The sequence below is a fragment of the Silurus aristotelis genome, assembly GCF_946808225.1.
Source record: "Silurus aristotelis genome assembly, chromosome: 20".
NCBI lineage: Eukaryota > Metazoa > Chordata > Actinopteri > Siluriformes > Siluridae > Silurus > Silurus aristotelis.
The window spans coordinates 9,665,438-9,690,551 of record NC_139593.1 but is presented as its reverse complement, the minus strand read 5'-3'; the positions used below and the strand labels follow the sequence as shown (position 1 = coordinate 9,690,551).

The 25,114-nt window shown below is 37.7% G+C and overlaps 1 protein-coding gene across 4 annotated transcripts in view; it reads left to right on the top strand.

The window, feature by feature from the left end:
• Positions 1 to 25,114, top strand: part of raph1b (Ras association (RalGDS/AF-6) and pleckstrin homology domains 1b) — a 59,088-nt gene that overhangs the window by 9,215 nt on the left and 24,759 nt on the right. For all 4 annotated transcript variants that reach the window (XM_083522909.1, XM_083522910.1, XM_083522908.1 and 1 more), the window contains exons 2-4: positions 9,200 to 9,252; positions 24,185 to 24,304; positions 24,434 to 24,539. In XM_083522909.1, coding sequence (XP_083379035.1) covers positions 24,185 to 24,304; positions 24,434 to 24,539 — 226 coding nt within the window. In that variant the 5' untranslated portion in view covers positions 9,200 to 9,252. The remainder of the gene's footprint in view (positions 1 to 9,199; positions 9,253 to 24,184; positions 24,305 to 24,433; positions 24,540 to 25,114) is intronic.

Below are 25,114 nucleotides of genomic sequence, written 5' to 3'. Positions count from 1 at the left end.
TGGATTGTGTTCATGCTGGTTGGTAACTTCATCAACGCTTATATAATCATCGAGTCATCGTGCTTGCATCAAAAAGTTTATTCTTAGGTTCTGGTGGAATTAAAATGTAATTAGAAAGTTCCTACTGAAAAAAATACAGATTTTTTAAACCAATTTATTTGATGTACAGAACTATTAGTTTATTACCATCAGTCAATTAGTTTCTTTTAATAATGGATTATTTTTGTTTTTCAGGAGGTTAACTATCTTTGTTGATTAAGATTGTGTATTATAATGCATTTACAAAGTAAAGACAGTAATCCTGTCAGGTTAGCTTGTCTTATGTATCTGAGTAAGTGTGACATTTATTTTATAATCTTATATTTTATCACTTATATTATCGCTTTTAAATATTATCTAAAACCCTGTAGAAATCCTCTGTTTTTTTTACTGAGCTGACTAGCTTTAGCAGTGAAATAATGATCTCTGATTGGTGTGACTGGCTCGCTAACAAAATCACCTGCAACCTAGCCCCATTATGGTTTATTTTTTAAAAGTGTATGACTTTATGGAAGCTCCCAAGGTCAAAAATTGTAAATATTATTACTATTATTGTTTGTTTTATTATTGGTTATATGGTTACTTTTGCTTGTGGGCCTATCTGTGTTTAGGATTTATGTGGGACACTATTCAAAAGAGAACAGGAGATTAGCCGATCTGATTTTGCTTCTAGACAGCTAGCAAATATTAGCTTATATGATTTTCTTGTTTTTTTCCAAATAGATTATGCCAATGCTTAAAGTGTTTAAAGGGGAATTTCCATTAGCACTGTGAAATGATCCCAGACATGTAGAGGAATATACCAGCTAAAATAAGGAACAATTGTTTTGATTTTTGTATACCTTCCTTCTTGTGAAAAAAGAAATTAAATTTATTTATTTTAATTTTTTTTTTGCTTAGCCTTTCTTCAATCCAGAGACTCTAGACTTTGCTGAATGTGAAATGTGGTTGGAACTACAGTGTCAGTGTCTGTGTCTGTCTGTGTGTGTCTGGAAATGATTAATACATTGACCAACACCAACTCTTCAGCTTCACCACAACCAACAACATGCTTCCATTTTAAAAAGTGGATTTTACAAGCATATTAAAATCAGAGATTTTCAGGCGCTCACAGGCTATTATATGTCAAACAGTGGACAAGTCTTGAGAAAGTTGAGAAACATGTTCAAGTTATCCATGTAAATAGCTTTCGAAAAGGTTTTGAAAAGTTAAGAACTGTTGATAATAGGATACCCATCCAATAAGCTGGAAATATGGACAAATTACAAGATTTGGGTGTTGAATTAAAATACTATTTTGGGTAAATTTTCATTGAGTATCTAAATGTGTTATGATATTTTGTCACGACAGAACATCAGCACAACTCTGGTCCCCCATGTGAATCTCTGTGAATATCTGTAAAAAGAAATGTTAGTGATGTTGTCCACACCTGTTGTAAAAGTACAAAGTGTGTGTAAATGTCCTCATATTTTAATGTACTTTGGAAGACAGATGTTCTAGTCCTCTTCTTCAACCTACAGAAATTGTCCACTTAATGATTGTCAGTTGAGGATACATAGATGTTTTTTTGTTCATTTTCACACTTACTATTCGGAGGCAAAATGAGCCAGCAATTTCTCCGAGGTGATCAAGACTTGCACGTTATGTTCGTGTCCTCGACAAAACACAACAGTTATAAAATTCTTTGGCTGTCATTAGCACAGCTGGTGTTGTGTCTTTGAAATCTTTTTTCTTTTTCGCTCTGCTTGTGCTACACACGAGGCAAATCAGCATTGAATAGAAGTTAAAAGCCTGTGTTAGAAGTGTTAGAACCAGCACCAGTTAATAAATAAATGTTCAGTGTAAATTGAGTTTAAAGAAACAACTTTGCATACAGTAAACATATTTTGTTTATTGTATGCAATAAACGAAATACATTTATTGTATTTCGTTTGCTCGTAAATGTAATTAGTTTGTGTGTAGTGCTAACGCTTATATTGTGTGTGTATAATAATATGACCATTACAGATGTTTCTGTATTGAAGATGAAAAGTGCCATGAAGATGAAGCTCTAGGCAATGTCCCAGCCAGTGTAAATGTAATATTTGAGTCAACGGGAATGAAAAAGCCAGACCTGCATAATAACGAAATATAAAGAAATGGAATCGTAATGTTTGTGATTTCTTGCCCTGCGCATAGGAAAAGTATAAAAATCGATAAATGCAACCAAAAAAATAAAGCAAAAGTGTTCTCAAGGAAATCATGTCAGCATGTGCAAGTAATACATCAAAAAATGTTCGGTCAACAATATCCAAACTGGTTTCTGCTAAAGAAGTGTCTAGCTATTATCTAATAAAATCCAAAATAGTTTAAATGAAATATAATACAGTAAAATATTTTCAAGAAATGTTTACAATTATAGTACAGTGATTACTACAAACCACAAGATACTAAGGAAATTATTATTAGGGCACCATAATGATTGAGGAAGAAATGTGTGTATGTGTGGTGAGTCTTGGGGCAAGGCGTTGAGTTCTCCACACATGGGCCACATGACTGTAGCTGGTTGAAGGTCTCTCTGCTTTAATGTTGACTTTTCCGTCACTACCCACGTGACTTCACAATGCACTGAGCATAAGCAGCAATAAGCAGTTCTTGAATGCTGATCTGAGACCTGTTATGCCAGAAACTTTAGAACGGGGTTACTTTACCAGCGCTGTCCCAGAAATCCTTGCAGTGGCCTGTTTTCTGATAACGTTTTGTCCTGCTACCACACACACACACACACACACACACACACACACACACACACACACACACACACACACACACACACCAAGCTTTGAGCTGATTCTATAAAATGAGCTTTGTACAGGGCAGCTGAACCAGGTCATGAGTCACGCTCGGTCACAGTCCACATCATAGCCATAAAAGCGAAGTTTGGTTCCATTCGCTGTGTGTTTGGTGATCACAGAGGTGTGTCATTAACTGGGAAGAAGAGACGAACACACACTCATAAGTGACGAGACCTCCTCACTCACACATCTGTTAATCTGTGGACCAAAGCAGAGGCTGCTTCATCGTGGTGTTACTCTAAATTACACACCCTGGTGCCAGACTAAAACTCTTAAGAACTGCGCATGGATCAGGCTCAGTGCTGGCACACGTTGGCTCTGTATGGCTAAAGACAGATCCATGATCATGGAGTCATTATACACAATGGCTACAGTGGAAGGAGGTTTTTAGTTCATTGTATTCATTCAACTGTTCAATAGCAGTATAATATTGTTGCAGATAGAAACTATGCAGAAGTGGCAGTTCTCAATTGTTCAGGGGTTTCCCTGTTGTTGAGCATCACTGAATGTAAAATACACATTACTTCCACTTAGACAGGAGCATAGGATTGTGCAACATAATAGTATTGTTTCTACGGCATATTGTCACGCAATACAACAATGCTTATTATGAATATTTGATATTACCCACCTACTTTTAGACATTTTATTCAGGAACACATCATTAGACATTCATTTAGTATTAATTGATTCTTTCGATTTGTGCAGGTGTTCGAATTCTCAGACATTAAATGAAGCCCTGCTCCCTTCTCCTTCATTTACATTGTCATAGTTTATTATGTTATCAGTCCTGGAACATTTAATAATTTTTTCGCAACTAGCTATTAATCTAGCTACCGAACAGTTTACGTTTTGAAAGAGCAGTTTAGAGAAAATAGACAGCGAAGAGTGTCATATGGTGCAAAAAGAGACTGATCAATTTATAAACTTCCACTTGTGGGATCTTCTGTAACATATTGTATTAAATAGTTTAAATATACCATGCTATAACATTTTGGCCATATCACCCACTTTTAGCTTAACGCGGTACCGTAAAAACATTGCGTTTTCCTCAACGAGCTTCTGTCATCTAGGCACAGCAGCTTGCCTTTGATTACACAGAATAGTAATAGTGCATTTCGCTGCATATATTCACTAATAAATCTTATTACGGTTATTTGATTTATAATACTGCACCATGGGGGAGAAAAGAAGATGGAGAGAGATTGACATAAATGCATGGAAAGAGAGAGGGTGGCAGCGAAAGAGAAAGAGGGGGCAGTTCTACATATTTGGCGTCACCGTGGGAAAATTCCTTGTGCATGCATGACTCACTGTAATTTCCAGCGTGTGTGTGTGTGTGTGTGTGTGTGTGTGTGTGTGTGTGTGTGTGTGTGTGTGTGTGTATGTGTGACCAGACTAGGGCCACAGAGAAGCCTGAAGCTCACACTGGATTTGTGTTCACGCTGTTTAATTGAATGCAGAGCGTAACAGAGCTTGACATGGAGAAATTGACATGAGCGTCTTTGTAGAGAGTGTGTACATGCCCATGTGTGGCTACTTGAACTATGTGCTTTCTAGTGTTTTGCTCGATTAAAAAAAAGAGGATTAAATAAGATTTTGAGGCAAATTGCTGACCTGGTTTTAACCTGGGATGATATAAATATATAACAGGATGAACTAATCATACATTCCTGTGATTTTATTTGGTCCTATGGTTTAAAAAGTGTAAGTAATGGCGTATAATGAGCTACTTAGCTGCGGTATGTAAGTGCATTAATTTAGACTGCAGGAATGAAAAGTGTATATGATGATTACAGTCTTCTGTATGTTGGTCTTGCATCACATGTGAAAAGATGATTTTTTAAAAATTCTGGTTATGGTTTTAATTCACTCGCGATATGTAATTCTGAGCTGAGTTTGTATTGAGAGGTAAAGTTAGGTGTCTGCTTTCTTTTTAACTTTGTTATGCTCACTTTTGTCTGCGTTCAATTACCTCTGTGTTCATGAAACATCATATATCATCATCTGAATAACCTACCTAATAAAATAGTTCTACCACGTGGAGATGTTTGTTGTGCAGCAGGTCGTAGGATTTGATAGTTTAGTTCGTTATAGTTGCAGTATTGTAGTTACTTGTATCTGTGTAGTGCATTATGTTTAAACACATAATAATTTGAGTTTTTACTTGTCCATTGAACATATTTCCTACTAGTTAATATGATCTTTTTTTGCTGCCTTGCTAGAAAGTCATATGTTACTTGTTTAACAGCTCTTATGCCTCTTATGATTACTATATGGCAGGTAATGTGATTGTGCATGTTATAATATTTTTGGGGGTTTTGGATATAGTTGTGATATATACAGCTGATACTTAATGTGACTTGTTTGTGTAAAATTGGTCATGTGACCTCTAGAGGTAAAAAAAAAAAAAAAAAGTCATATACATAAAACACAGCTTTTTAATCAGAATTTTTTTTGACATTTAAAAAAAATATATGATTTCATATTTGTACTGTTTTAAAACCAGTGTTTTATCAAACTAAACACTTTACTAAATAGTATCAATGCTGACAGCTCAGACTTATAGAGGTGTCTAGCATGTGTCTGGTTTATACGTATTACTCAGAAAAGTGGCTTCTGTTCAATACTAATGCGTTTTCCAACTTTCACCTCAATGATCTGCATTGATTTCCTGTACCATATATGTCCTTCAACAACGATAGTCACATGTTCTATTTAAAGTCTTGTATACGAATCGCATGTTTTTTGAGATGCAGGATAAATATAATCAACACACACAGGAACCTAAATACAGAGTTTGTCTAAACAGTTATTGCTTGTTATACGTTAGATGCACATGGCCGATGGCATAAAGCGGTTAGCATTGCTGTTGCGGTTTGTGCTGACTCACTGTAGTGTGTATCCTCTCTCAGAGCTGTGTAATGCAGAAATCAATGCAAAGCAGCTAGCAGATTGACATTGAGCAGCAGCTGATGCTAATGAGAGAAAAATCAACCTTGCTCTTTTAGGATCTCTTTCCTCTCTCTCTCTCTCTCTCTCTCTCTCTCTCTCTCTCTCTCTCTCTCTTTCTCTTTCTATCCCTGATACAATCACGCTGATCAATGCCAAGTCAGCTCCTCCTTTGGTTAGCTGTCTTAGTGTCTCAATTTTGCCTCTGACATCACCTCCTCTTCCGATTCCCCACACACCCTTACTTCCTGCATACGTCTTTATCTTCTGCCGCAGCCGTGCCCTGGGCAGGAAGCGAGACTGTGGACGGACACACCTGGCAAAATCTTGGCAACAGAGTACAGAAAGTACAGTGTGTCTGTATGTGTGTATAGGGTTCATGTGGTTTGTGGAACTTTCATGTGGTTTACAGGGTTAGAGAATGAGTTCCCTGAACCTCACAATTCACAGCGTGCATGTGTTTTATACACCTTCATGTTGCTCTGTACGTATCTCCCTAATTTTTACCAAAGGAATCAATTGCTAGTCACATTTTTGACAAATCTGTAAATCTTTGCTTTTTATTATGAACAAATTGCAATGCTCAGTGTGTGGCAATATAATCACAATATAGATTGTGGTACATCAGTGAATGCATAAAATACTATAATATGCTGTAGACAGGGCATGGATTAAAATAATACATAACATTTTACATTATATTACATACAAGATAATACTCTAAACTCTGACTGCTGTATATTAAATACTTTATACTCTGACTACAGAGTTTTGAAATACTACATTAAATCTTAATTAGTGATTGTGTGGGAATCACCAATGTATGAGTTTTATTTTGGATGGAATGTAAGTTTATTCATTTGTCACTGAAAATGTGCAAACATTCTTTGTTAGTACTTATTGATTCATGTAATTTGCTCACTTCCTGTGCAAATTAATAAGGAAAAACTAATGCCTGACTCCTGCTTTTGGAATTTAGGAAGGATGCGTGATACAGTGCATTCTGGGGGAAACCCAGTAGGAACAGCATGAAAAACTTCAGCTACAGTCTGGCAGTAACTAACATGACAAAATAGGCAAAATGATGTTGCAGAGAGACACCATCACAGCTCCATCTTGAAGCGGAATCACTCTCTTGGAACATAATTAAGGCTAATCGTTCACCCCGACGGCAGGGGCGTCTTTCTCTTAAAACGAGACCTATGCGACAGATGGCATCGCAACCCAAAGTGACTGTGTGATCATTAAATATCATTTAAACTGTTAAATATAGACTTACATTACTTTTTAGCCTAATTAACATCATAGGCAAAAATGGAAGACGCCAAACTTCAGGCACCAAAGGGGTTCTGGCTAATACAATTTGGATAAACGGGGGGGGATGTCTGTTATATCAGGATCGATATAACACACATATTGTTGTAGTTATCAATCATTTTTGTCTGTGTGCCTTTAGATATAGAATCTACATTTTAGCAGGCCATTATTAAAGGAATAACTCTTTTCATTTAATGCATCTTAAACATATGTGTGATAACCACTGAATTTTTTTTTAATAATTATATAATAAGTTTACAGGCAGGTGCCAACTAAATCTATGTTTGCAACCAATACAGTATAAAAAAAACAACAACATTTTTTTGAATGAGACACATGAGAGAGAAAGGATTCCTGCTTTCTACAGCTGTGGAACACCTTCTCCAAGGTTTTATGGCATTCAAGAAACACTAGAATCCACAAAACTGTGTCTTCACTCATTCCTTGCTAAATAATAAATAATATAAATTCATTTTTAAAACCATTTTGAGAAAACCTAAAAGTCAGGTGTACTGATGTAGGGTGAGGAGTTCCAGTTAATCCCAAATATTTTCAGTAAGGTTGAAGTCCGAGCTGATCTTTCATTGCAACCCATTTAAAGCTTATCTTCTTGGAGCTGTTTTTGTCAATCTGGAAGAGGTTTGGGTCTCCTTATTCAAGTAAAGGGAAAATTTAACGCTACCACATCTAAAGACTTTGTGGTAACAATTTGGGAAAGAACCATATATGACTTATTCTAAGTGAGTTTTTCACAGAATTCCAGTGTTGTTCTTTTCTCAGTTCCGACATATGTTATTTGTGTCTGTGGTAGTTGTTCATAAGAGTACAGATAAAGGTGATTGAGATTATGTTAAAAAAAAAAAATATAGAGTACTTCTTTTTATTGAGGACACTTTCCCATTATTCGAGACAGAGTGAGAATAATGGCTTTATATTTCTAAAACAAGATATGTATAATCTATAGTTTGAGGGACTATGGGATATTCTGTAGTGAGTATTTTCTTTACCTAAAAGATCTGAATTATATTTTCTACAATATAATATAGTTGCTGTTTATTTTTCGACCACTAATTTTGAACTTATTTCTTACCAACTTTTCAGATTTCCTGAAACATCAGTTTTTTTGTTTTAAAATGTAAAAGAAGCCTTTATTTGTCACACATATTTACAATTACATTCCATTTTATTGATTTAGGATTTACTTCCTCCTGACTCACTGGCAAAAACCTACACATATAAACAGTTTACTCAGTAAACTCAGACTTCGGCTGGGTTTAGTCATTCTGTGATGCTAATTTTGGACTCAACACGTGAGTTTACAAAAGAGCACATGGTGGGCAATTTGGTGAGACGTCTCTTTGTCATGCAAGACACACACACACACACACACACACACACACACACACACACACACACTCAGGGCTCGGCTGCTACGCAGACAGACGGCTTGCGCAGTTGCGGTCCAGCGCGCAGCTGCGATCTGAGGGTTAGGGTGCCTTTTTTTTTTTGGTTTCTCACACACGCGCCCACACACACACACACACACACACACACACACACACGCTCATACAGTCTGTTCTTTGTTCCATGATGAATGTGTAGGTGATTTTCAAGCTTCTAATTGGCTTGGCTGTGCTTGACTAAGTGTAATTTTGAGTGTAAGAAAAACAAATATATTGAGCAAAATAAATAAATAAAGTGTGAATGTAGAAATACTTAATTTTATATATACATATATATATATATGTGTGTGTGTGTGTGTGTGTGTGTGTGTGTGTGTGTGTGTGTGTGTGTGTGTGTGTGTGTGTTGAGGGGTGTTAATATGTAGGAGACACATGCACTCAGCCACGCAGCTGCTATAGCTCACATTTGTGTGTGTGTGTGTGTGTGTGTGTGTGTGTGTGTGTGTGTGTGTGTGTGCTTAGACAGCATTTCTGGCTGAATTTATATGAACTAAAAGCAGTTGGATGTGCAGCCCCTCGCACCACTTACAGCTAATTTGTTTTAGCTCCACTCTGAATATGACTTGTTTCTTCTCTCTGTCCTTCCTTTCCCAGGTTTCTCCAAACCTCATTGGATTTTAACCTGAACACAGAGGGAACATCCAAAGGTAGGCGTCTGTGTTTATACTCTGTTATTTTGTGTGTGTGTGTGTGTGTGTGTGTGTGTGTGTGTGTGTGTGTGTGTGTGTGTGTGTGTGTGTGTGTGTTGACAGACTTCCTAGAACAAGGAACATAGTCAAATGCAAATGTGATGCTCACTTCTTATCCAAATTCTTTGTAATGAATGAGTTAATTAATGGATATTCGGTTTGGTGGGGCGGTGGGGTGGGGGGGGCATTTGGGGAATATTAATCCACTTTGTTTGAGCCTGAAAATGAAACATCAGTTACAAGTCAATGACAGGGTAGCATTAAGCAGCTTAATGTGATGTGGAGTTACGGTTACCACATGCTGGTTGATTCTTTTCCAAGCACACTTCAGCGTTTTATGCCTCTTTATACCACAGCAGTTTTTGTCGAGAACAATAATTTTTTATGTAGTCAAAAAATGCAAGCTGTACATTTGATGCTGAGCAGTTGAAAAAGCCACAGTTACAGCCAGTATAAAAAGTTGACCAGCCTGTCCTGTTTAGTCTCTTGAAACTGATGAAACAAGGGATAAGGAAGGTCTTGTTACATGCAAACTGGAAATTCCTCCATTAGGAAAATGTACTGACTGTTAAAAAAAAAAAATGCTTGCACTGGATATTAAATAATTTAATTCAGTTTATTTGTAGTGCACTTTAAATAATGGACATTGCAGCTTTATATAATTAAATAGAATGTACATTTTAGTGTCATAACTTATTTCCTAGAAGTTTATCCCTATTGAGCATGCCATTGGCAACAGTAGCAAGGAAAAAACTCCCTGAAATGGTCTAAGGAGGAAACCTTGAGAGGAACCAGACTTAAAAGAGAACCGGTCATCTGGGTGACACAGAATGTCCATTCATTATACTTTCATCATTATTGATGTTATCAACTGTTCACTTATGGACACTTAAACACAAAACTGTTCATGGCAATTGCAGCATCTAAGCCATTGTAGCAGACTGTTTATATTAATTACGTTCCAATAAACGTCTCCTTACAGACGTCACTGTAACAACAATCATGCATTCTTTGTTAAACAGCTACACATTTTTAGTTGGTTTATTAAGATTACTTTTTTTATAAAACATTATGGATACAGTAATATTGTTGTACAAGCATTTAAATAAAACTGTGATTTGCAGGTATCTAAAGACATCTGTTTGCTCTGCTGTATGTATTAATAAACTAGAGATGCCCAAACTAGAGCTTGTAGGCCAAGGTTGGTCAAAGTTGGTGAGCTTCAATTTTTCCCTGCCATGCCATTTATGAGAAAAGGGGAAAAAAAGAGAAAACAGTGCCCTTTGAAAAAACTTTCAAAGGAAAATAAGGACCAGCTTCATGTCTCTCATTAGAGATCACTGAACTCTACTTTTTAATAAATTAATGTATTTTTCATTGTACTGTAAGTTTCACTGTATTAAAACTTTAAATTTGTAACTGCAATAGTTATGCAAATTACGAAGTCATGTTTTCTGTTTATTTCATTTAAAATATTAGGGAATCATAAATAAGAGGAACCATGGCATCTTTAATTTGAATATAATGTTTGGTAGAAGGAAACATATCATTTCAGCTCTAAATCACGTTTGATTTTTGGCCATACTGAGGAACTCAATCATTTTTATTTGTTTGTTGTACATATATTTTGTTTGTTCAAAAAATGCTTTGAAATGCCTAAAGTGGACCTTGTGATTAGCTGTTTATGCGTCGAAAAAAATAATGTTTTGTCTTGTGGTAGTTGAAATTATTTGAGCTTGACAAAAGTTTGATCTGCATAGCAACAGTAACCAAGCATGGGCGGAGCTTGAGATCAATCAGCCATCATTGATGCAGCTTAGTGGTAGATTAAGTAATCAATAATTAATGTGTCTATCAGCAGTGTTAATCACAGTTGGTGCAGTTCTTTCTGTTCATAACATTAATTAATAATGATTAAGATGTATTTTGGAAAGTGTGCCGACTTTTGGATAAACCGTTTGGTCATTTAACTCTGCTGTAAATACTAAATCTACTAGAAGTCTTGCAGTGAGACTAATTGGAGTTTTTCTGCTTCACTACCCGAGAATAGCTCGGAGATCCAGCTCAGGCTGTGAAATCCTTCAGAGGATGTGACTAAAAGGCGATGAGTAATTAGCACAGAATCTCCTGAAGCGTGATGCTGGTGAACATGGACGCTTGGTAACTGAATGCAGCACATGTTTTTATAGATTACAAAGCAGAAGAGGTCTGACCAGGGATCGCAAATAGAGGTCTGATGGAAAGAGCCAGGGTTTTTGAGGATGCCGTTTAACTGAAAACATGTGGGGTTCTGCAGACCCCCTGAGAGTACAGTAAAATAGAGTGTGCTGAAATTTTTACTGCAGAGATCCAGAGATTGTGAAATGTTGGCTTGTCTCTCGGCATTGCACTACATGCTGTAGACTAGTGACCATGCTGACAATATCCTATTGTTAAATGTGTTGTTCACAGTTAAATGTGTTGTTCACACACTCAGTAGTGTAGTTCAGGTTTTACACCAGCATGTACCAATTGTTGTGAAGAAAACATTCGGGGTGTGTATTGGTCCTTCTGTTGCAGGACACTAACACTAGTGTGTGCATGCTTAAACAGTTTTTATACATCCTAATGTACGCAAGGTACATGTAAATAATCGAATAGTTCACTATAGTGCTATTCTGATGTAGTAGAGTGTGGTTCAGTTGTGTTGAGAGCCTGACAAAGAGGCCACATCTCCTTCCCTGGGCTTGGCAGAGCCCATACCTTCTTCACTGGGGTTCACAGAGGCCACACCTCCTGCATTGGGGCTGCCAGAGGCAGAGGCCACACCTTTTTCGTTGTAATTGCCTGACACGGAGGCCACACCTTATTCATTGTAATTGCCTGACATGGAGGCCACACCTTATTCATTGGGAAAGCCTTTTTCATTGCATTTGCCTGCTACAAAGGCCATATCTCTTTTACTGGGCCTGTCAGAGGTTATGCCTCCTTTACTGGGACCTTTAAACACAAACCATGCTTCCTTTACGGGCTTACATAGGCACACATGCCCCTTTTCTGTCAGACTGACAGGGACAGATGCCACACCTCCTTTAGTAAGATTGTTTACAACACACTGTGGCTCCAACACATTTATCTGTCCATCATTCTAGTCACCTGGTGGTAATGATGGTCACACATTCATCATTATTATTACAGTACTGATCTACTGACACAACTGCTGCTAATTGTAGCTCCTCACAACACAAAGCCGTCTTCTGTTCTGTAGTAAACAATCTTCAGCCAGCTGCCTGCCAGGGTCAAAGGTCACGGACCAACTGGAGTACGACAGTGTGCCACGGGACTTCAGGGGGGAAGAGCGGCATTCCCAGCTGCTCAGTGTGCAGAGGGGTGAAGCCTGCTGCTGCTTAAATTTTCACAGAAAGACACGTTTTAGAGCTGCTGTACACACACACACACACACACACACACACACACACACACACACACACACACTGCAGCACTCTCTTCTCTCTGTCTCTCTTCCATGGTGTGTATTGTGTGTTGAATTGTCTCTGGTATCACTTAAAGCAACCACCTGCTCTTGTGTGTGTGCGTGTGTTTGTGTGGGTCGGCATGCTAATATACATGTTTAAGGCTGTGCTGTTTTGTGTAGCTCATAAACAGTTCAAAACCAGAAATAGGAAAGGGGTGCGCGTGTGTGTGTGCACGTGTGTGTGTGCGTGTGTGCGTGTGTGCGTGTGTGTGTGTGTGTGTGTGTGTGTGTGTGTGTGTGTGTGTGTAAATAGTTAATTATTGACAATTTTTAGAGTAATAAATCAAGATGATGATACAAACTAGTCAAAAATGTCCAGGAGAACTTCACATCCTCAGCTGACTGATCACATGACGAGGAGCCAATACACTAGCAGTGAAAGAGCACTGTTTAACCTTTGACTCATGGTTTATATAAGACAGCTGAGGATGATGATGATGATGATTGTGCATCGTTGCAGTAATACCACAAACCGTGTTGATACAACAAGAATGAGAAAAGCAAAAAAATGTTCAGGGGGATTTAAAAAGGAAGTGTCTCTGTGTGGCACAGGAGGTCTACAGAACAGCACTAATGAGCAGCAGAAAACAAGTAGAATGAAGACGGAGGTGATAATTAAACTGGAATGGTTTAAGCTTGATTTAGCATGCTGTCTAACCCCACCTTCCAGGCAGGTCAAAATATGTGTAAATTCTTTCCTATAAAACCCACGTGTGCTGAATGCTAGCACAAGAGGTGGCGCTTTGTGCCTTTGTGCCTTGATTGGTCATGAGACAGATGTGAGATTGTTTAGGTTTAAATATTATCCTCAGTGGCTGGAACATTTTAAAACGTTAATGTCACAAATGGAAGAGTTATTTGGAGAGTATCTAGATTCTTAAACTGAGTGGTTTTGAAGTATTCATATCAGATCGTTCATCTGAAGCTACCTTCAACCTGTAAGGGATATACATGGGAACAAGCACATAGTTATCCTAGGAGGCCTTTCATACTCTCACACAGTCACAAACGCCAAAACTTCCTCTGTTGTATAACACTGCTTTGAATAAGCACCTCCTAAAATAGTCAGCACTCGTTTGCATGATACACCATCGTGCCAAGCATCTTGTCAATCCTGGTAATATATTTTCCTTAATTTGAATGTTGTCTACTGAAAAAGTTTTGGTTTTGTTGTTCACTGATAGAGGTTCATGGGTAATCACGTGGTCTCTGTGTATGACAAAGGTTTGTGGACACCTAACCATAAAATTGGTATGTGCTTTTTGAACATCTCATTCCACATTTAGTCCCCATTTACTGTTATAAAAATCGCCACTCGTCTGGGAAGATGTTCCACCAGATTTAGCTACAATGGCATTAGTAAAGTCATGTACTGATGAAGGGTGAGGAGACATGGGGTGCAGTCAGCATGAAAAAAATCACCCCAAAGGTGATTAACAACAAATGTAAACCACACAACAATACAACAACAAATGTAAACCATATCTTCATGAAGCTGACTTTGTGCACAGAGGCATTGTCATGCTGGAACAGGTTTGGATCTTCTAGTTTAAGTGAAGGGAACTTTGAATCATTCTCAAAATATATTATATACATTTGTGTACTTCCAACTTTGTGATAACAGTTTGGGGAAGATCCACATGTGGAAAAAATGTCCCAATACTTTTGTCCATTTAGTGCATTTACTAGTCAGATTACTTCAAACAACATTAAAAGCATTAGATTTCTACTTTATTCACCAACTTTGGGATGAACTGAAATGCTGTCAGCCCCCCTGGCCTCCTCATCCTACATCAGTACTTGACTTTACTAAAACCCTTGTGGCTGAACGAGCACAGATCTTGACAAGCACACTCCAAGATCTAGTGGAACATCTTTCAACAAGAGTGGGGTGTTTAATTATAAAATGCAAAATAAAAATGCCTACATATAATTGTGTTTGTGTAAACTAGTTCACATAAATAATTCACTTAAATATCCTTTGTTGCTGTCATGTAGACTCTCTGGATCTGCTCTCATTACCAGGAGAGGGCTTTAGTGTCTTGATTAGATGTGATTGTATTTCTGCACTGTCATGCAAGGCTGAGGAAACGATGTCGTTGCACTCTGCAGACTGGCTCTCACTCAAAAAAAAAAATGCTCGTCCTGCTTCTTACTCTGTGCACAAATTGCTGTCAGGAGAGTGAAGATGGACGCCTTCACCGGTTCATTAAAACACGCAGACTGAAGGCCAGCATGCACACAGTAGTGCCAGTGTCCTGCATCAGAAACCTAAAATCTGTTTAAAAACAGCTGTGTCTATGTGTGTGTTGAGTGAGAGAGCGAGAGAGCGAGAGAGCGAGAGAGAGAGAGAGAGAGAGAGAGAGAGAGAGAGAGAGAGAGAGAGAGAGAGAGAGCTCTTATCTGCAATTAGGTATTACAGGTCCTTCAGATCATTTCATTACAGCTGCTGTAATTATTGTTGCCTCACAGCATCTTCATTCCTACAGTGTCTATTAGTGTGGTCCAATTTAATTTACAATTATTAAATTTTTTTTAATAATTTTAATATAAAAGAGTCTATAATTAAATACAGCCATAAACAGTGTTGTTTTACACAAGTATTGTATAAATCACCTGGAATTAAATTGTGGAACAAAATTGTCTTAATTTATCTTCTTATAGAATCTTCAGATTTTTTTTTTTTTTAATAATTAAATGCAAAATTGTATTTCGGATAATTAACCATATTTAACGATGACCCACCAGTGATACGAAGGTCAAAAGATTTCTATTTGAAACAGAATCTAACAACAGATTAGTACTGAATCTTGTTGAATGTTGAAAGGTTATGTTTGGTGGCAACTCAATTATAAGCCAGAATGATGTCTGACTGTGTGCAAGTGTAAAAGCAGCAGAATCGCAATTATGTACATTTGATTGTACAACATTCATCATCTATATTGTCTGACTTCACCATTGTCCAACTGGTTCCCGACCAGTGAAATGTTTAGTGATGTTAGGCTCTCTTTGAAACTTCAAAAATCTTTTTAACTTTCCATCATCATGATTGACATATGCTGCATCTCAAAGTGAACATTGCAAAAATGATTTGCTGTGTAAAAAAAGATCTGGGATATTTGTGCGTAAACCTGGGAGGATTTTTTTTTTTTAATCTCTCAAATTCAAACATTTATTCATATACTCATAAAATGTTGGCCCTATTGCTTAGAGATCATGAGTTTGAGTGGAAGGGTTGGTATACTTTTTCCTTTGTGAATCAACTAGCCAATCACAATTGTCTAGTAAGAGTTCATGTATGCTGAAGAGGGCAGATAGCGTGTGATAGCAGATAGAGTGTGCCATGCTGCCATGGGACACTCTGTCTTTTAAAAAAAACTAGTTAAATATCTTTACATGTCCTGGAGGAAACAGATGTTATACCCTTGCAGATTGGTAGAACTGAAGGGCAGAAATTAGTCAGTGACCAACTAAAGAAGAAATCAGTCTGACATCAGTAAATATCGACCCAACTTTAAATGTTTCTTTTTTTTAATCGCACAATCACTTTACAAGATAAATGGGGAAACCCAAAGCTGCCACTTTGCTTGTAGATCCACTGACTTGAATAAAGGTTATAAAAATACAAATAATAATAAAACAGTGGTGTTCATTCTATATTTTGCATACGTGTGTGTGTGTGTGTGTGTGTGTGTGTGTGTGTGTGTGTGTGTATGTATGTATATATATATATATATATATATATATATATATATATATATATATATATATATATATATATATACACACTATACATTCATTTCTACCCTGCTCATGGAGAGGAAGTGGAGTGATGGAGAAGCTCACTATTTGGAAATGGTGTATATCAGAACCACATGAGTGTTGCTAGGGAACTAAGTGTAGAAATGTGGACTGAAATAGACAGAGAGAGAGAGGAATAAAGCGAGTGACGACGACAGAGAATGCGGTGAAGGAGAGAGGGAGAGAGGAAAGAGGAAAGGAATGTGTGAGGGACTGGATCCTTACTCGAGACCCAATCAAACAGTCAAGCAAGGACGTCATTTTATTAGTCCCTCCAGGCCAACATGCGTAGATTATCTCACACATGGTTAGGCAGAAGAATGATCTCAAAGTGTCCCACGTGTGTGCTGTGTGAAAGTGATATGATTAGCGCCTGTGTGTGGAGGAACAGGTTGATCATTACAATGAAATGGTTGCAATTATCAAGGTACCAGCCTGCGTAAAATGATACCAGAGTGCGCATTCATGTGTGTGAAGGGTCTGACGGCTCAGAGTCAAAGAACAGACGCTAATGTGTTTTGATGTAATTGATGCAATCGAGTGAAACCTGTGGAATTTATCTTTTGAGACTCAAGTCCAAAGAATTAAAGTAAAAAAAAGAAAAAGCTAGCTAATGCCTGGTTGAGGTTATAGCTAGCTAACATGTTGCCTTTAAAATCTGCGTTTATTAATAATATTAGGACCAGTCAGAATTGCTGAGAATGTTTTCCTCAGTTGTTTCTTTAAATTCATAAGAAAACTTGTCCTGGAATTTCACCTTAGTGAGGGGCAGGGATTTATAATGTCCTCATGTCCTTCACAATCATCTGAGAAAGCTATTACTTCATCAAATGCTAATTACTTCATCATCAGTCACATCGCAGAACTGATCTGCATCACCTGACGAAAAGTTACATAAATTTCCCCAGGGCTACAAATGCCTTTGCTCACAACATGGACCAGTGGTTTAATTGAAGATATTTCTGACTTAATGCGATAACTGACGTCTCGTATTTCTGAGGTTCAATACGCTGCTATTTCAGTCAGAGGTGAATGCAGTGTTCGATACTTAAACACTTAGGACAGGTCTGAGATCAGCATTTCGTAACCGAATCCTTACCTCAGCCTTTTTTTCTCTAATACACATAAAGATCCAATACACTAGATGGACAAATGTTTGTGGACACCTGCAGGGATGCAATTAACAGTTTTCAGGGGGGTATGCAAGACAGAATTTTGGGCCCCCCCACATATATATATATATATATATATATATATATATATATATATATATATATATATATATATATATATATATATATATATATACAATGTTATATTATTAAGAATAAAGTTAATATAGTTTAATTTTATTTACAGGGAATTAATTTTATTTTACCACAGTGTTATTATTTAAAATGTGTGTATGTACGATAAAAAAAAAAAAACTAATTGGAAAAGTTTTAATTGAGCGTTCTCTTGGGCCCATATGGCTGGCATACTCTGCACCCCCCCTAACGGCGCCCCTGGACACCTGTGCCTAGAATTGCCAAGGGCCTCTAAGTTCAAGCCCTTGTGTTAACAGTTTTGGGAAGAACCAAAAAGATCCACATGGCAGGAAAAAGCCATTTGTCCCAGTACTTTTGCCATATAGCGTCTAATAGCACAGTGTTGCTCATATTTTCATTATGCAAAACATTTCCTGAATCTCTTCACCTGCATTTGAATGATTTTATGCATTGTGCTGATGCTACATAATGATCAAACTCTTGATGTTCCCCTTTTGAGTCTGGTTCCTCTCAAGGTTTCTTCCTCATTACATCTAAGGGAGTTTTTCCTTGCCACAGTCGCCACGGCTGCTCATCAGGGATAAATGCACACCATTCACCTTAACTGTTGATTTCTGTAAAGCTGCTTTGAGACAATGTCTGTTGTGAAAAGCGCTATAGAAATAAACTTGACTTGACTTGACTTGACTTGATTGACCGATGAGAAGACTATAAATAAGCAGGTATACAGGTGTTCCTATTTAATATCTATCCTATATAAAGTGACAATTGACTAACACTTATAAACAGATGCTCCAGTGCCAGAGCTTAGTAACAGTTAATACGTTTTCAGCCAGAGGGCAAATGAAAAGACTGCGCTTTCTGTAGTTTGTTGTTGTTGTTTTTGTAATATGATGTAGTGCATGTTTTTAAAAGGAAAAAAGGGAAGTGTATGATTCAAATGTTTTTGGCTCCTATTAGCATTAGTGATAATAGGAACTTGTTTCCTGAATGCCGTATGATATTAGGCAGCACACATTCGTCATAAGTAAGTGCTCCCATAGACAATCAAATAAACTAAAAATCTCTTTTAGTAAATTTGGGGAGAACCACATCACCTTATAGATAGACATAAATTTCCTCATTATTTTGTAACACGTTTTTGTGTTTCAGATATTTTACATGCTCCCGACTTGAGCACAATGTGGTCCATGTAAAATATTAACTCTAAAGCTCTCACAGTGACCTCATCCTCACAAGGGTATTTGCACTGAAGCAGTCATCTATACTTCTGTTCTAACCATGAAGAGCCAGGGGGCAAAACTGTTTTCACATCAACACTTAAAATTGCCTGGTTTTCTGAAGGGAATTCCCGTATATACAGTAGCTCTTGTGTGAAACTGAAGCCCCGCTGCCGCTGACCACAACTAATATACATGAGCTAGCGTCATCTCCAGTGGTTATTCTCGTGCATTTTTTAAGCCCAATCCATCCGTCTTTATGAGCTGGAACTCTTTTTGGGTTTTCCCTTATTGGTCGCACAATCAGAGAGCCCTTTCATACACCAAAAGCTCACACGATAGAAAAGTAATATACTGGGGTCGTGGAGCGGGTGGTGGCACACTACTAAAAATACCCCTTCCTTCCTCCACACCCAAACATTAAACGCCGTTTGACGAAACAGCCATTCAACATTGTCCGTTTTCTAGTTGGCTGTCACAATTGACCATTTGTAGAGCACCACTGTACTGTAGATCTCAAAAGGTCAATCCGTTCGTGAAACCGTACAGGCGCGAATATCCCAAAGGTCATCACTTTACACCATGACTCTGTATTCAAGTCCATTTCCAAGTCCATTTCCAAGTCCATTTACTAAGACAATATTAAAATGTCACCAGCAGGGCTATGATAACTTTTTAAACTCAGACGTTTATTTAAAGCCTTCTCAACTATAACTCAAGCCTATAGTAACCTGCATCTATGTGTTACAATCAAAACGATATAACTTAAAGCTTATGCTGGAGAAACACGGCTGAAGAAATGTCACGGTTGAGGCACTAAGCTGAAGTCTGAACAGAAACAGAAGATTTCAGCGTATTTTAATCACATGTGGAGATGATCATGTGATCATATACTCACAGTGTAGAGATCAGTTTTATTTCTGTGATTGCCTTACATTATAAACAGAGCTGATCTAAGATCAGTGTAAAAGGGCATCACAGGCTTTCCAGTAGAGGGCAGTCAGGCATGATGCCAGTCAGGTGGATTGTATATATACAAACACTGCGACACACACACACACACACACACACACACACACACACACACACACACACACACACTGTTCTCCTCTGATAATTCAGTTGGGTTTTAAGCGGCAGGTGGTGCACAGCGCTTGATTAGATTTGAAAAGAGAGCTGTGTGTGTTTTCAAGGGTTGTAACAGAGTTAAACACACTGACAGTGTCTGTGTTTGTAAACGGAAAGGGGAGTCAGGTCATCCCTCCTTCATTTTCTTTTCCTCCTTTCTTTCCAATCCTGATGTCAGACTTTGTGTGTGTGTGTGTGTGTGTGTGTGTGTGTGAGTGAGTGTGAGTGAGAGAAACAGTACATACTGAAGAAGAAAGAGGGAGCAGCTGCAGGGTGGGAGAACACTGTCCAAATTGCTCATGGGAGCGAATTGAAGTGTTCAACCCCTTTTATTTATTTATTTATTTATTTATTTATTTATTTATTTATTTATTTATTTATTTATTTTATACGCGCGCACACACAAATACACACACACACACACACACACACACACACACACACACACACACACACACACACACACACACACACACACATATATACACACACACACACGCATACATTTTTCTTTGCTATTAATGTCCAATTTCTACACCCAGTCCAGCTTATGAAAATTTGACAGTCCTGTTAAAACTACTGGTTCATCTTTATTTTTGCAACATCTAAAATAAACAACATTATTTTCAAATGTAAACTTTTTTGTTTTTGTTTTTTTGTGTGTGTGCACTGGGCGTTAATGGCAGACCTCCCCAGGTGGTGTTTTGTCTAAAACAGCTGCATTAACCCACACACACACACACACACACACACACACACACACACACACACACACACACACACACACACACACACACACCTATAAATGGTGATGAAAGTAAACCTTGCAGCTGTTATGAGTTTGTCAAAGGTATGTTTGTGTCCACTTCTAACTCACATTTTTATAATTAATGGAGCAACACTCCTGCCCTCCTATTTAGACCAGAAATATATTTATTTATTCTTAAAAAAGACAGTAAATTCAATAAAATACATAATTATTTTACATTTATATATATTTTAATTTATTAAAAGCAATTGAATTTATTCAGTGCCCTTTCCCGTTTTTCAATACCTAACTACTTTAGGCAACTAAAATCTTACACAAGATGGACTGAAACTCTTCAAAATGTGATTTTAGTCCCCCACTAAGTCTTTGTATTTGTTTCTCTGAATGAGAGATGGATGTCCCCAGCTGCCCTGGTGAAATGAAAACCAGACATTTGTGTGTCTAACCACAGGGTGTGTTGTATCTACCCACTGTAGTTTAACATCTCCTGCTGATTTCAGCCCTGTGAAAAAAAAAGAGGAGGGTTGTTTTGTTTTTTTGTGAGAGATCATACTAGACCGGATGGGACATAACAAACACCAATGCTGAATAAAGACAGAGATGGACAGATATGAAGAAGTCTGACTTGAGTCTGGAGCTTAACCACACCTACACTATATGGACAAAAGTTTTTCAATTTTTTTATTTAGTCCTCATTTTCTGTAATAATAATCTCCATTCTTTTTTGGAAGAATTCAGGTTTGAGTAACGTCATGTACTGATGTAGGTGAGGTGAGGAGGCCTGGGTGTGCAGTCAGTGTTTCAATTCATCCCAAAAGTGTTTAGTAGGGTTGAGGTCAATGCTTTTTAGCAGGCCACTCAAAATCTTCAATTACAACCATATCTTTTCAGTTCAAGTGAAAGGAAAATGTACTAATTTTCAAAACAACCTAAACAGTTGTGGGTCTCCAACAGTTGGAGGGGAAAAGAACACATATGTATGGAAAAGTCAGGTGTCCCAGGACTTCTTTCTAAGTAGTATTTTAAAATAAAATACCAAATACCTTAACAGTAAGTGTATCAGAATAAACTGCAAAATACAGCAACCACACCATCAAAATAAAATACTGTATTTTAAAAATACAAGGGAGCATAACGAGCATAACGCAAAAAGTTATTTATCAATCACTGGACATCTATTTAAAAGCTGACAGGCTGCACATTTCTTACCTTCACCACCTTCTTCCATAAGGTTCAATTTTCTGTTCTTAACAAGTCTGGGTAAACTGCTGAGTAGGCACCAATCAGAGGCCGCATTTTTATGATGTCATCATGTCGACTTTTTACCAAGTATTTTAAGACTATAAAAAAAAAAATTTGAAGCTATTTTTATCAACCCTACCAAATACAAATGAACAAATTTTATTTAATATTATGAATACGTATTTTAAATACATTTATCATAAATACTGCCCGTCCCTGCACATTTTTACTTTATTAAACAGCTTTAGGATGAACTGAAATGCCGACTGCACCCGAGTCAAACCTCTGTCCTTAATAGTGACAAAACCATCTGAGATACTAAAATGTATTCTAGTTTCTAGGCAAATTGGATATCAGTATATTAATATTACCTATAGTTTTAGTCCAAACTTCCATTTCCTAGGTCAGTTTGGATGTAAAATACCAAATCAGAGTCATTCTGAAAGCTAAAATGACTCTCAGGGTTTCCGCTGCTGGACTCTGATACCGGGACTGGCATTGTATGATGGATAAACATATTTAAAATGAGCAGCTAAGGTTTAGAATCCATCTGTGGCTCTGTAACTGTTCTGAGATTAAATCCTCACAGTGTTCCTTTCAGTTATACAGAAGTTTCATCACTGAGGGTCAAGTGATTGACATAAAGAAGGAAAGGAGAGTGTATGGGTTGTTTCTCCAGTTTTTGTAGTATAAATTATATGCATGATCTTATGTAAAAGAGAACATCAGACCTAAGTGTTGCATAACTAGCTGCGGTAGCACACATACATAAGTGGTTGGAGGTAGACCCTGGTGCACTGACAGACAAGTTTCTATTAGATTATATTGAGCAAAATTGAAAAAGCAACTAATGGAAAAAATGTTGCACATCTAGCCAAGAAGTTCTCATGGAATCGTTCACAGTTCTGCTGTTTTCACACACAGACCCAGTGCTGTATAGTAGTCAGTCAGATCTTTTTTTTATCCCAGTTTTAATGATGAAAAGACATCTTTAACTGAGCAGTAGTTCTGTTTGCTGGACCATAGAGGGTGCTCTGTCATTACCTTCAGGTCCTTCAGGGCCACAAGCAGTAGAATTGCACGAATAGGTTTTACTGAACATGCTTTTTTTTGTGACAGCTTTTCCCAGTTCCATGAAGGTTGTAACCATCGGTACAGAGAAATACGACATCAGACTGTTGTTGAACCCCATGCTGAAAGTAATGCAGGGGTAAGAGGTGGGAGCTGTTGCTTAGCGAGAAATATGAGCAAAAAAAAACGCTCAAGTGGAAGAGCCAATCGCTGTTTCCATAGCAACCCTGCCAGTCTTAGGAGACGTGGTAAGGGTTGCCATGGCAACCAGGTTGCACCCATTGAGTTGGCAGTTTCGTTCTCGTGACTGATGTTATGCCAAGGATCTTAGAGGGGTTCTGTCTTTCTGAGGCCGTGTGTGTCTATTGGCTTTACTCTAACACTGATACAGAGTGTATTTGGCATGTGTGATGGATCTGGTTGAGTACGAGCTTCTCTCCAGGTTTCAGCAGGTCTCTGGCATTATTCTCTAGTTAGTGCTTCAGACTAGCTCTTCAAATTATTGTTATTGTGTTGCAGTCATACTGTCAACATTTGTACCAACTAGAGAGGTGGGTGATCTGGGGAAAAAAATCATACCACAATAAACAACACTAAAATGCTATTGACTGTAGCATCAATTCTTCTAAGAGCAGCTTTCTGCTTAGATAAATAAATGAAATTAGATATTTAAACATATTGAGCTGTCACATTAAAAGTGTAATGCTCAGACACTGTTGATATGATTACCACAATGCCAGGTTGATAACATCTAAGAATTGAGAAAGATGCTCCAGGCATTCTTGGAGTTGCCCCAGTGACAGCAGATGAGACTCACAAGGTGTGAGAAATTGAAATTGCAGAACGAGAGCATTAAGTTCGTCCTTGTGTGCTGCAGATGGAACAGGTATCAGACGATGAGCTGGACCATGCTGCTGAGGAAGACAGCGATAAAGAGGATCAGGACCTGGACAAGATGTTTGGAGCTTGGCTAGGGGAGCTGGACAAACTCACGCAGGTTACACACAAACGCATTTGTCTTACATTGACTTGTGAATGATAAATATGTTGTAGTGTTTATGCTCAAACGTCTCGTCTCGTCTCGTCTCTTCTCTTCTCTTCCCTTCTCTTCTCTTCTCTTCTCTAGAGTTTGGATGATGGACGTCATCCAGGAAAAGTACAGAAAGCTCCTCTCAGAGAAGAGACCAACCTGGCCAACTTCTCCTACCGATTCTCCATGTACAACATCAATGGTCAGCACGCACATGCACGCACACCCACCCACACACACACACACACACACACACACACACACACACACACACACACAAACACACACACACCCCTGTCCGTATGTACCTCAACTAAAATCAGACATATGTGTCCTGTATTGACTGACGAGTGTTTTAAACTCCCAGATGTCCCCCCTCTCCTCCCTCCTTCTTAACATTGGATTAGATTAGATTAGATTAGATTAGATTATTATTATTAATATTATTGGATTTAACTTTGCCATTGTGCAGAGTATAAGTACAGGGTCAATGTAATGCAGTTAACATTCTAACCAGAAGTGCAAATAGCAATGTATATGAATAAATGTAATATATATATATATATATATATATATATATATATATATATATATAAATATACAATAAACGTATTACGGGAGTGCAAAGGTGCAAAATATACTGATCAGGCATAACATTATGACCACCTGCCCAATAATGTGTTGGTCTCCCTTTTGCTGCCAAAACAGTGATCAACCCATTACAGCATTAAGTTCTTTAGCAAAATGATATACAGTAACTTGTCTGTTGAATCGGAC